The sequence below is a fragment of the Lissotriton helveticus genome, chromosome 5_1 (assembly GCF_964261635.1).
Source record: "Lissotriton helveticus chromosome 5_1, aLisHel1.1, whole genome shotgun sequence".
Lineage (NCBI taxonomy): Eukaryota > Metazoa > Chordata > Amphibia > Caudata > Salamandridae > Lissotriton > Lissotriton helveticus.
The window spans coordinates 2,143,140,527-2,143,154,344 of record NC_136065.1 but is presented as its reverse complement, the minus strand read 5'-3'; the positions used below and the strand labels follow the sequence as shown (position 1 = coordinate 2,143,154,344).

The 13,818-nt window shown below is 47.8% G+C and overlaps 1 protein-coding gene across 2 annotated transcripts in view; it reads left to right on the top strand.

Annotated features, from left to right (window-relative positions):
- NUP188 (nucleoporin 188) overlaps nucleotides 1–13,818 on the top strand; it is a 761,473-nt gene that overhangs the window by 86,786 nt on the left and 660,869 nt on the right. For both annotated transcript variants that reach the window (XM_078646272.1, XM_078646271.1), the window contains exon 3: nucleotides 9,027–9,100. In XM_078646272.1, the coding sequence (XP_078502398.1) occupies nucleotides 9,027–9,100 (74 nt within the window). The remainder of the gene's footprint in view (nucleotides 1–9,026; nucleotides 9,101–13,818) is intronic.

Here is a 13,818-nt window from a genome sequence, read left to right as displayed (position 1 = left end):
GTAGGGTCTGCCCAGGAGTGAGTGGAGAGACCAGCATGAGTGATGTGAGGGAGGGCTGCACCTGTGTCCTGAATAGGGCTGGGCTTTCCCCACACAATGCTGGCTCCGCCCCCTGTGGTGCGTCTAATGACCCTAGCCTCCCTAGTGAATGAAAGGGGTGGTTGAACCATCAAGGGTGCTCCAAAACCAGCTGCGACTGGTTTCTCCCCCACCCTGCACCTACATACAAAGGATTTAGTAGTATAAGAAGGGGCTGTGTCCCCTAACAAAATGTTCTTTCCTGATCCTACTTGAGGGGGGCTGCTGCTGCTGCTGGTGCCAGGCGGAACCGCCACTTGGACTGCCTCCCTGCCTGGAGGGCCAGTGAGCTGGCCCCTGGCCCAGCCTTGCCCCGCCCCCATCTTGCTGCATTCCAAGGACTTGCTCTGGACTTGTGCTGTCCTATAGCGCTGGGAGCACTGTAATTATCTCGTTAGCGCTGGCAGCGCGGAAATCAGTCCGCAAGCGCCGGTGGGTGCTGCATTTGCCTTTCAAGCGCCTGGGAGCGCTTTACTTTTTCCTCGCAGCGCCTGGGGGCGCTGTAATTGTGCCACGAGCGCTGGGAGCGCTTTACTTTTGCTTTAGCGCCTGGAAGCGCTTGATTTTGACTAGCGCGTAAGAGCGCTGTATGCTGCCTAGCGCTGGGAGCGCTTTATTTTGCTGAGGCCGGTGCCCACCCGGCATTGTCCGCCCCGATCGAGTGCCCACCTCGATCTTTTCTTTTAAAAGGAGCCGGTGCCCACCCGGCATTTGCCCCAGATTCCAGCCGTAAAGTCTCCCCCCCCGGGCCGCCGCTCTGACCCGAAAGCAGCTGACAGGCCGGCCAATCGCTCCGCCGCCCTGGGAGAAGGGGCCGGAAGTCCTGCCCCCTCAGGCAGAGAGGAGAAGGGGAAAGAAGTGTGCTGGTTCCCCCGCGGGGCTCTCCTGAGGAAGAGAGCCCCGCCCGCCGCCGTGAGCAGTACCCGGCCCCCAGGAGCGGGACCGGGTGAACAGGAGGGAGCTGCCCTCGCCGGAGAGCCAGCGTGACGTCTGAGCCATCGCCCTCGAGCCCGGTGAGTGTGGACGGGCAGGCGGGAGAGCTCCAGACAGGCCCGTAGCGCCTGAGAGGCCGCGTTGTTCTCAGAGCCCACGAGGCTCCTCCAGCACCCTGGGGCATTGTTGTTGGTAGAGCCCTGAGAGGGCTCTGGGGGCCATTGTCATTTTGAGTCCCCAGGAGGGGGACTCCGCTGATTGCCCCGCATCTTGTGCCAGGGCCCCGAGGCCCCACCGACCGGCCCATTTTTTTTGGTTAGAGCCACGAGGGCTCTGGGACCATTTCTTTATTTCGAGTCCAAGAGGGACTCCCAACAGTAGTGACAGGCCCAGAGAGGCTCGTGGGGGCATTCTTTGCTTTGAGCCCTGCAAGGCTCCACCAGAGGGCCGCTACCCCCACACAGGGCACAATTCCCGGGTACACGAGGCCCCCAGGGACATAAATGATTGGTCCTCGAGTCTGAGAGGCTCGGGAGGGCCATTCTGTTTGTTTAGAGCCACGAGGCTCTTGGGGGACACAAGTGCTTTGTGCAGAGCCCGGGAGGCTCCAACGTTGTCCCCACCATTGTCTTCACAGCTGCCCAGCACTTCGTGGGCAGCTGCCACGTTTAGGCCCCTGACACTGGGACACAGGGCGTCCTAGCCCTAGAGAGGCCAGTTGGCCTAGGGACAGTCACAGGTGGTGACTAATGTGATTTTTGCGCAATTGTGTTCTTTGATACACCTCTGAATGTTTTTAGGCATCATGTGTTTTCCTTCCCTGCACCTCTGAATGTATGTTATGCATCATGTGCCTTGTTCCTTACACCTCCGAATGTGTGTTATGCTTCATGTGTTATGTGCTTATACCCCTACAGGTATTGTGATACTTAGGTGGTTTTTCTCCTAGTGCAGGTGGTGCTAGTGAGGTCCTGGTTACCAGTAGTTACTGGTTGTGTGCTATTTTGTGCTACAGTGATTTTACATTCTATGTTCTAAGTACTAATTCTACCAAGTGCTAAGTTCTAAAAGTGCTGATTCCTGACAGTGGTCCAGGTGGCCCTGTCTTGTACATATCCCCTGTATATTCTGCCCGTGCCTGTTGGCACATTGTAAAGTGTGTGTTTCTATCTAATGTGTTTTGGTGTAATACAAAGGCTATTTTTATATATAACCTTGTGTGGAGTTTCCTTTGTGGTGGGCCTTGGGTGTTGTTGCTGGGGTGCGTGCGCAAATACTTAACTCACATCGCCTCCAAGTTTAGCCTTGCTGCTCGCGCCACGTTACCTAGAGGGTGAGCAGGGGTTATCTTGGCGTGTAACTCCCTTGCCCTGACGTGGATGTGGTGGTCTCTGACTGACTTTGGCGCAAGCCCTGGCCAGCCAGGGATCCCATTTCTAACAGGTACACCCCGAAAAAAAGTGTTTGTAGAGAATACAAGTCAATGAGCTTGGAGACAGGTCGTGCTGACTGCTACGTACTTGGCAGAAAAGGAGATGTTCTTAGGATTTAGTCACAGCAGTAGTAGAGACATTTGTTGACCTTGACTCATAAGCACGCTGGGGTAGGATAAAGACCAATAACTTGAGGGTCTTCCCGAGTTAACTTTGCAGTAGCTTCCCTCATAAATCGAACAAGGCTGCAAGACAGGCGGATGTTGCTGCCCTCGAAACAGGCCTTTACCGCCTCCCTACAGGATCGAACCTGACTTGCAATCAGGAGCTGTTTTAGGAACTGTCTCCTTTCCGCTCTCAGGCCGTTGCAGATGCACAGTAGATGTATTATATCTTCGTTTAAATTTCCGCACAGTCTGCAGCGATTTGAAGAGGTTGTACGTTTCCATGGAGGAAGGTGGGGCTTTGCTGGTAGGATTCCCAGCCTCAGATGAAGGAACCGTTCTTTTGTTTTTCTGGCAAAGCCTGTTCCTAGGTATAATTGGGGCTTTGTTGACACGTAGCTCTGAATTAAGTACCAGCCGTGGGCCCTCCTACTAAGGGCAGCTTTATCTTCAGCGAAAGAAACAATTTTTACTGATTTATTTACCAGGACCTTAAAGCTGTTCTGGGGTAAACATGAGTCCCATAGGTCCTGTAAAGCTAACAGCTTGATTGCTGATTGAAGGTAGCTCTTCCCTGGGCTATCAGTTCTCTTTGAGATTTCCAACCACAGATATGAGTTCAATGTGCCCGTTGCGGCTCCCTTTATTTTAAACCAGCAATTGGCATAGGCCCCTTTCCGTGAGATTTCCTGCTTTAACAATCCAAATTCTAATCTTATTTGCGCTGGTGAGGTAAATTGCGGAAGATTGAATATTATTCTTAGAGCCTTGGCAACCACAATGTCCAGGGTCACTTCATCTCTACCTCTCATTGCTTCGCTTCCGTACGTGATGGAGGGAAGGAGCCGTGCTCGAAGCACTACTAGCAAAGGGAGAAGGCTAGGGCCAGTTGTTTTTTGCTTGATGTTTTTTAAAGCAACAGCCAATACAGTCCGCCTTTGATGGAGGCTTTCTGTTTGGAAAATGATCAGTTTCTCTCAAATATGATTCCCAAGTACTTGTACTCCTCCACTGGGTCCAGCAGCCGATTGTTTATTGACCATCGTGAATAGGGTTTATTGCGACCTTGGTTTAGTACCATTACTTTAGATTTTTCTAAATTTATGGTCAGCCCATTTTTGTCAGCGAAGGTGCTTGTGATGTTTATCAGATGCTAGAGGCCAATTGGGGTGCGGCTGATTAGTAGGAGGTCATCTGCGTACAAGAGGTACGATAGAGTTAAGCCCCCCAGGTTCGGGGCATGATGGATGCAATTGTCCAGGTCGGTGGAGAGATCAGAGACAAAGAGATTGAACAGGGTTGGGGCCAATACACAACCCTACTTCAGCCCTTTGGTAGTAGGATTTTTTCTAGACAGGATATCTCCCGTTCCGATTTTGATCTGGACCCAAGTTGCAGAGTGGAGCAGGATTAGCTGGTTTAGAAGATTTGTAGGGATTCCCCACCTGGCTAGTTTGGCCCAAAGTAACCCCCTGTCGATGCTATCGAAAGCTGCCTTATAATCAATAAAGCTGACGAATATGTAAATGTAAATGTATGTGTCTTGTAAAGCGCACTGCTGCCCTGAGGCGTCCTGGCGCTGTAGACCGCTGGGGAACCCGTACTGGCTATCGCTGTGAGATGGTCCCTAACTGGGTATCTCCAAGGTGAAACCAGGCATCCCCGGCGAATGTGGGGGGCCGTTGTAGAGATGAGGCAAGCTAATGCCCAGAGTTGCCGAGTGTGATCCCTGGTTAGATTGGGCACCGAGGCGAGAATTATCGAGTCCGCTGACCGTGGTCCACGACCCTGCCGCATCGGGAATTGAACCCTGGTCCCGGGCCGTTCTCTGCTTCCGGGTCTGCCGCCTCTAACCAGTGAGCCACACCACTCCACATAGCGGTGTATTAATCTTTTTGGAGGCGTCAGACAGGAGAGAAAGTGTGAGAATATTTGTTGAGGTCCCCAGACCTTCCTGGAAACCAGTTTGGTTGATGGAAATTAGATTTTTTTCCTGAGCCCAAACTGTGAGTTCATTTAGTAAAAGCCCGGCATAGTATTTGGCTTCAATATCGATTAAAACGATGAGCCTATAATTTTTTGGATCTGACATGGCGCCCTTTTTAGGTCTCGCCTGTCGATGCGCATGCGCATCGAGCAAGCGAGACTATAGGGGCTCATCTACACTTTATCTAACTTGCAAGGAATCGTGGCGATTCCTTGCAGTGCCCGTGACTTTTAAGCTCAATGCGCATGTGCATTGAGCTTAAAAGCGCGTGCACAGCCGCCCGCATTCCTCCGACACCTTTGAAGTGAAGCTTAGCTTCACTTCAAAGGCCCGGTTCTTCACACCCACATGCCGCTCTGCCCTGCTCCGCCCCCTCCCCTGAGTCATCCTGCCTGCGTGTCGCATTTCTCCTCCCCCCTCCCCCCTCCCCTCTCTTCCCTCCGTCTTGTTAAATCCATTTCTCCATTCCACTAACATTCTTTCCAGACACTTCTCTTCACAACCGCCCAACTTCAACGCCCGTCTCCTCACTCTATTCTTTTTACAACCAGTTTACTCCCCGTTTCTCCACTACCTCTTTGCTGCTCTCCCTCTCACTTATCTTCGTTTCTCTTCTCTCTCCCTCCTCTTGTTGTCTGTGCGTCTCTGTTTACCCGCTTGTGTGCCGCTCTTACCTGTGTGTATCTCTGTCTGTTGTTACTTGTTTTATGTCCTTTGCTCTTTCGGTCTCCGGCAGGCCCCCTCACCCCCACCCTTGCACTCCTTCCCCAAAGCACGATATGACTAATAAAAATGAGTCTTCCCAACCCTCCTCTTCTCTCAGCCCTACTACTGCTCCTTCAAAAACGTGTGCTTTTTTCTTGTAACGTTTTAATGTTTCCGAACATCGGCATACTTTCCTAAGAACTCACATGGCAACGCGGAGACCCACCCACTATGCCTGGCAGTGGGGGTTGGGGTTATTGCTCTTCAGACTAATGATAAACACACTTCCAATTGAAAAAAAGTCTCAGCTATCCACTGCCCTGTTGTAAAATTTAAATTCTGTGGCTTTATACTCACTGAGCAAAAACCCGTGTGCCGTCTTGTGTCCATAATAAACAAGCGCATTTCCCCGTCGCAGCAAAAAGGGTTCGATTGCAACGAAGGACAGACTGCTAATTTTAGGTTTGCACTCCGACTGTGTCCATATTTTTCTCTCATAGATATGATCACAATAAAGCGTCTCTATAAACATTTATTTCTGTATTTAAGGGATATAAGATTTTGCCTTTCTGCCCGTCTTAATTTGCTGCTCCCCATGGTCACTGTTTGCGTGGAAGTCCCCAGTCACTGTTCCTTCACGAGACCGTCCTCTGGGGCACAGATGGCTCCCTCCGAACTCCAGACTCAAAGGGCAGACGGCACTCCTAGAGCAGAACGGGGCGAGGGTCAATTTTGTTGGTGCTTTGGGATGTTTAAAAAATAAAGAAAACAGTAAACCAGTAGAAGGGTAGATGTGAAAGAAGGAGAGGTGAGGAGTGTTAAAAGCACTCTGTGCCGCTGCATTTCTACGTAGGGCTCTGCCTTCGCAGAAGTTTTCATGGCTCTCGTGGACACCCTTGGTGTGTGTGTGTTTCCTGCCCTTTCCTGTGACCCTGTTGCTTTTCTGTTGAAGTGTTTTCTGGGGGCCTACTGGGGGAAGGAGTGGGATGTGTCAGCCTTCCTGCACCCAGCACACTACTCGCACTAACTATCACACTCTCACAGACTCTCCCTCTCTCACACTCTCACAAACTCTCACTCTCACTGACTCACTCACACTAACTCTCTCTCACACTGACTCTCACTCACACTGACTCTCACTCACACTGACTCTCACTCCCACTGATTCTCTCACTATCATGACAGACTCTCCCATTCTCTCACTCACTCACTGTCACTACCAGACTCTCACTGACTGACTCACCCACTCTCTCTCACTCACTAACTAACTGACTCACTCACTGACTGACTCGCCCACTGACTGACTCGCCCACTCATTCTCACTCACTGACTCACTCACTCTCAACACATATTGCAGTACAAATGCAATAGGTGTCACATTTGCGAAAGTTATGACTATTGGCATTGTCATACACAATGCCAATAACTCAAACTTTAATGCTGCGAGACCTATTGCATTGTAAATGCTTGTTTGTGGATGGGAGAAATGATTGAACCTTTCCAGGAGTCAGGAATTCTCTCACTTTCTAAGATGTTGTTATAAAGGGGGAGGAGTGCTTTACTCCAATAGTTCGAATCCTGTTTGAATATAATTGGCGGAAGACCGTTGGGGCCTGGAGCACCGTCTTTGCGTCCTTTCTTGATTCTGCCCCCGTGCTGCTTAGATGTGAGGATGATGGAAAGGACCGGACCTTCAATCCTTGATTGCAGTTGGTAACTTTTGAGCTCGGGCAATGGATGAAGGCCTCCATTGAACCCTTTCACAAGACAGACTTGAAATACCTGACATGGAAAAACAACGCTGCTTATAGCACTTACTTCAGCAAGAAGGGTCAGTGATATTCAAGCATTCACAATTAAAGAGACATTCCTGGGTGTTGTGCTGAGGGCCAATCCTAAGTTTATACCAAAGGTTCCTTCGGATTTCCATTTCATAATAAATACTGAGAGCATTCTTTGCCAATCCCCAAACTGTGGCAAAAGATCTTTGCATACATTGGACGTTAAAAGATGTGTCAACTTCTACTTACACAGGACTAGGCAATTCGGCAAAGTGGATCAATTGTTCGTCGCTTGTGGAAACCTATGTAAAGGATTCCCAGTTTCCAAACAAAGCATATAAAGATGGATTTCAGCAGCTCCACAGCTCTTTCACAGACAGGCTGGAAAACAATTGACAAACAAAGTCAAGGCTCATTGGGCCAGAGCTGTCTCTACAACCACTGCTCTCTTTGCTGGTGTGCCTTTTCAGTATGTGTCGAGAAGGGACATGGCCCAGCAGTCGCACCTTCACACCTCATTACTGCCTGGATTCCTCAATCAATGAGGTGTTTGTTAGAGGTGATTCCTATGACGAGTGATGCGGCTGTGGGCAAGTAGTGTTGCGCCATCTATTTCAGTAAGGTGAGGACTTTCTTAAAGTACGTCCCTCCATCCGCTATATTCTGTTTGTTATTACTTGTGAGGGATTTTACTGCTAACTATTCTGATTCAAGCGTGTGAATCTATGAAAGATCCAACACTGAAGAAGAAAATGTTACTTACCTGTAACTGTGGTCCTCCAGTATTGGAATCTTTCACAGATTCACAAGTACCCCACCCACCTACCCATAGATGCTCTCCTTATTATTATCTGGGTTCTTATATCCCTCTTGTGCTAGAAAATCTGAGGGATTGAAACCCGTGTGGGATGTTGTAGAGGAGGCTGTTGCCTGATTGGCTGAACTTTGTTTCTTATTAAATGATGAGCAAATCCAATTAAGGCAAATGTTTTTCAACATTAGCTATGTTTATCATTGACTCCTGCTTTTTCTGGTACAGTGGGGCTCCCACTTCGGCAGGGAATGATTCAATCATGTGAATCTATGAAAGATACCAATACAGGAGAACTACAGTTACAGGTAAGTAACTTATTTTCATAGCATGTACTGGAAGGTGTGTAAAATGTTAACACTCAAAGTGTACCGCGGCTACTGATGTGAAGCAGACACTCAGGATTCTGGGAGTACTAACATGCTAGAACTGCTTGGGATGTCGATACATCAACGAAGTAGACATTCCCTAGTGCAACTTCTTTCCTTGCCTATTTAGGCTGGGTTTAATGCATCACTCAAGATAAATACCATTTTCCCAGTCCTGTAATTGAGGCAATTGAAGCAGGCCGAGTGGCTTGTCTGCTAAAAGTAATTGCAGCCTATCTACAAAATATTCTTAAGGATACCCCTGTTCCAGAGCCATATACTCTGCTGAAGAGTGAAAGAATAATTTCCTTCTTTCTCTTTGCATAGTGTTTGTGACATCTAGGTTTGTTTAGATAAATGCTAAGATGAAAACCCCATCATCGGCATTTCCAACCGCTTACCCACCCAGTATGGCAAGACTGGCCATCTTGGTTGAGCTTTGTAGGCAGTCCTCGGCATAAAAGCAATTACACCCCGTAATGAATTCTGCAGGGTGATTTAATGCTAGGGATGTTAGTGTCACACAACATAGCTTGAGGGGATCACTGAGAGTAAGAAGCTTTACGCCTGAATCACCTCATGAGTGAGAAGCTAACTCTGCAATGCCCCTCAGTCCAGGAGCAGCTGCTCCCTGTGACGGTGGAGCTGTCATTCTGTGTTGTGCACTATGAGGAAGGAATTGTGTCTTGACACATGCTTAGAGCAGTGGTTGATGGTCCTATTGTGATATTTTACATTTGTTCAAGCATATTCTATTTCTTTTCAGTCGCAGATCGATGCTGAGTTGAACAGATATTGGGAGCGACTCCTGGATGGGCTTTCCTACTACAGACTTCCCAGGTATTTCACTCTTGCACCAAGGTGGAGATCCTCAGATGACTCGCACACTGAATTTTAGTTAAGGGAATTTCAAATGGAACGTGCATTACTTGAGTGCGGGCATGCCCTTCCCTGAGTGTTTGTTTTACCAACAATGTGAAACATAACCATGTACAATCAGCTGTGCTTCTTGGATGCTTTTTCTGTTCATAGAAAACTAAAAGATTCATGATATGCCTTTGCCTCAAGAATAGAATTATCAATTGTTGGAGAATTTCTGGGCGAGTAGATTAAACCCTGCAAAGACTAAAGAAAGATCCAGTATAGAGATTGTAGCACAACTCATGCAAAGACTGTTAGAACTTTGGAATATTGAGAGCTGTGTTGGAAACAGAAGAAAGCCAGTAGTGGTTGATTTAGACATTTTGCTCCCACATTCCATTATTTGCCTTTCTGTTTGTACCCATTTCAGCTGGAACATTCTCCTTTAGTGAGTGGAATGTTCCAATATATTTCTAGCCCTTTGCCTCATGCTATATCTCAGGAGCGAGCCTTCAGTAACCCTTTGGGAATGGGGTCCATCCCCTGAAGACAACTTAGAGAAAGCCCTCGAGGAGAAGAGCAGGCCAACTCCTGCAAACTCTTGAAACGTTGTGTATTTGGGCCCTGTAGATAAGCCTGTACTTCTGTCCCTCTAGACTTTGAAGCCAGTTTGTCTCTTTGGGTCTTTCCCAGGGCCTCCTGTTGGTGAAAGATGTCTTGCTTTGCTTGTAGACTATGCCTTGGCAGTGCATTTACCTCAGTGAAAAACATAGTGTTTGCCTGCCATGCCTTGTTCTGTAACAGTTTGCAGAGTTGTCGTGTTCAGCTTTCTATAAAACTCGTAACAGATGATGAGCGGGATACTTGCAAAACCCAGTCTAGGAGTTGTTTGTTTTTGGAGTTTTATATAGTACGAACTAGACCCAAAGGTATCAGAGCGCTTTACATGAGTACCAGTTGCGTTACAGAAGGAAATACCCTTTTTTGTTAGGGACGGGGAGATTAGGGGCCAGATGTAGGTCGCCAATTACCGGTCGGTAACGGCCGATATCGGCCGTTACCGACCGGTAATTGGTTTTTGAGATGTAGGGGGTCGAATTTGACCGAATCAGTATATTTACCGATTCGGTAAATGCAGATGTAGCTGGCACTTCAAAGAGTGCCACGGGCCCTTTAGGAGTCGGTATTTACCACCCAATCCTATTGGGTGGTAGAATACCGAATTCCATTGTACATGCACATTGTGCATGTACACCTATGCCATGTGGCACACATACATGCCCTAAGGGAAATACCCTTTTTTGTTAGGGACGGGGAGATTAGGGGCCAGATGTAGGTCACCAATTACCGGTCGGTAACGGCCGATATCGGCCGTTACCGACCGGTAATTGGTTTTTGAGATGTAGGGGGTCGAATTTGACCGAATCAGTATATTTACCGATTCGGTAAATGCAGATGTAGCTGGCACTTCAAAGAGTGCCACGGGCCCTTTAGGAGTCGGTATTTACCACCCAATCCTATTGGGTGGTAGAATACCGAATTCCATTGTACATGCACATTGTGCATGTACACCTATGCCATGTGGCACACATACATGCCCTAAGGGAAATACCCTTTTTTGTTAGGGACGGGGAGATTAGGGGCCAGATGTAGGTCGCCAATTACCGGTCGGTAACGGCCGATATCGGCCGTTACCGACCGGTAATTGGTTTTTGAGATGTAGGGGGTCGAATTTGACCGAATCAGTATATTTACCGATTCGGTAAATGCAGATGTAGCTGGCACTTCAAAGAGTGCCACGGGCCCTTTAGGAGTCGGTATTTACCACCCAATCCTATTGGGTGGTAGAATACCGAATTCCAGTGTACATGCACATCTGTGCATGTACACCTATGCCATGTGGCACACATACATGCCCTAAGGGCATGTATGTGTGCCACATGGCACACAAGCCTGCAATTGGGGTGCTACAGGGTGTCAAAGTGACACCCCTTTCCCCCTGCCAGGATTCGGTATTTACCGATTCGGTAAATACCGAATCGGTATTTCCCATTGATTCCCATGGGCTTCAAGGCCCATAGGAATCAATGGGAAATACCGATTCGGTATTTACCGAATCGGTAAATACCGAATCATAATGTATGTGTAATTGTAAAAGAAAAATTACCTAGATCTGCCTACTTCCAATTTACCTACTCTTAAATACCTATTCGGTATGATTCGGTATTTAAGGGTAGGTAAATCGGAATTACCTACATCTGGCCCTAAGTGATTTGCCCAGAATCACAGGATGCTGAGTGTCCCTGTCAAGACTCTAACCGGGTTACTCCGCTTCAAGGTCGACAGCACTAGCCATGAAGCCAAATCCTCTTACATCCTCTAGAGTGGGTCTCTAATGCTCCTGATTGGAACAGTCCATCCTGAAGTTGCAAGGGCTCTACTGACGTGCATAAGACCAGTCTCTGTCTTGGATTGCACAGTGTGCGATAAACAATGGGTTGTGATGCTGCTCCGAGCGATTGTGAGTAGTGAGACTGTTTCATAGAACTCCTCTGGTCACTTTTGTATGATTGTTGTTCAGCTTTCTGTCCACTCGTGCCACTTTGTGTTCGTTGTGATCTTAACATTTGTTTCGTTTGTCCGTATTTTAAAACGATACTGCTGTCAGATCAGTTTTCTTTTTGCTTTAATGCTGGATACATTTTTCCACTGTTAATTTTTGTTCCTTCTAGTAACGTATCCTGACCGTATAAATGTTTTTCTTTTTACTATTTCTTGCACCGTTATTAGATTACTCCCTGGAGTCAGGCTGGGAAATCTTAGTACATTTAACATAACCTCTTTCTGGCCAATATGTTGTTGCTTTCATTAGGCCAAAGGCAGAGAGAGTTTGCAGGTAATATATTTAAATCAACAATGCATCCGCTTTGTATGAGCCTTTTGTATCTTAAACCCAGTGGTGGACAAAGTCTAAATCTTTTGCCTTGTGGACATCTACAGATTCTTAAAGCCCAATTTAATGATGTAGCCTCTGAGTTAATTTCCTAGTTCTGTTATTTGTGTAACGTAACTCTAACCACCACTGTTTTTGCATGTAGTGAATCCTCTATCTTGGCGCTCTTTTATCCTGGAGGCCATCCTTTAAACTGGAAGAACAATTATTTGATTATTTCTTGTTTTCTTGCCTTTTGGTTGTGTGCGATTTAGTAAATAGTTTACATATCAAAATAATTTGTGAGCCGAAGGCGCGCCTAAGGCAAGCCCGTCTGCGCCCATCCGGGTCAAAGGGCCAGGACCCCTGGAAAAATCACTAGAATCAAATACACCAAAGAGGAACTATATGGCCATAACATATTCAGATGAATGAACTGTGAAATAGGATGGGATTTTACGAAGGGCAGACCTAGTGTAAGAGATTGCGAACATTGTAAACAAAGATGGATTACCCCTCACATCATAGGAAGGATAAATAAGACACCAAATACACTAGAAATCTCCAGAACTGGAATCTGGGAATGATCAATAGCAGACCATTGCCCAAACACACAACTGAACTCCGCCTATTTATAGAGGACAATAAATTAGATGTCCTGTTTTAAACAGAAGGTTGGCTTAAGGAGCACTTATCCCCTGATATAGTCATGGCAATACCGCCAGACTATGACATACATAGGCTGGATAGGATGGGCCAGATAAGAGGGGAATAGCCATTCTCCCAAAAAAGGAGTACAAATGCACAACAAAACCATTGGCTCTGAAAGGATGTCAGTCTCCTTTTTTCAATACAGTTATCTCCCACCTTCACTCCATCAGGCCTCTTAATCTATCGACCACCGGGTCCATGTAGTGAGTTCCTAGAAGAACTACCCGAAGTGATGGCTTGTCGCTTACTTGGTGACTTAAATCTTCATATGGAGGATAGAAGTCACCCAAGCGTAAAGAGACTTCTAACAGACCTGGAAAGCCTACAACTGACGCAGCTGGTAGTAACAGCCACACATGTCAACGGACACACTTTGGATGTGGTAATTTCCAATGACCCTGACCTCATAGTAGCCACTCTGATACCGGTACCCTGGTGGGATCATCATTTTATCCCTTTCAATAAACTAAAGTCAGGAAAGTGGCATAGAAACGCCCCCTCTAAAGCTACGACAATGAAAAGGTGCCCGGAAGCATGGGGGGACATCTTAACATACACCACAACATTTTTGGCCGCACGTACTCCTTCCACTTCTAACTTTCGTTCCTTTCAAGGCTCCGGAAGAGGCGTGCAAACACGTTCCTTTCAGAACAAGCCTGCACAGCAACAGTCCCAGCGCATCCGTAGACGTGGGGCTCGCAGAGGCGGGTCACGGGACCAGCGTGCAGGTCAGTCCACCAACACGCCCACTGTCAGTGTCTTTACACCTTCCTAGTCTGGTGTTTCAGGCCCACCAGACACCAGTGGGGGGCAGGATTCGTCATCCCCTCCCCCACTGGCGCACCATTACATCAGACAGGTGGGTTCTGGAAATTGTTCGAAGGGGCTACCCTCTCCCCTTCGAGTCTACCTTCCCCCCCCCCCCCCCCCCCCCCCCCCCCAGCCATGCCACTGCAGTTCCACCGCATGTCGGGGAATCATTTGGCACTTCTCCACAAGGAAGTTGCGGTCCTCTTGGCCAAGGGGGCCATCGAGCGCGTTCTGACGTAAGAAG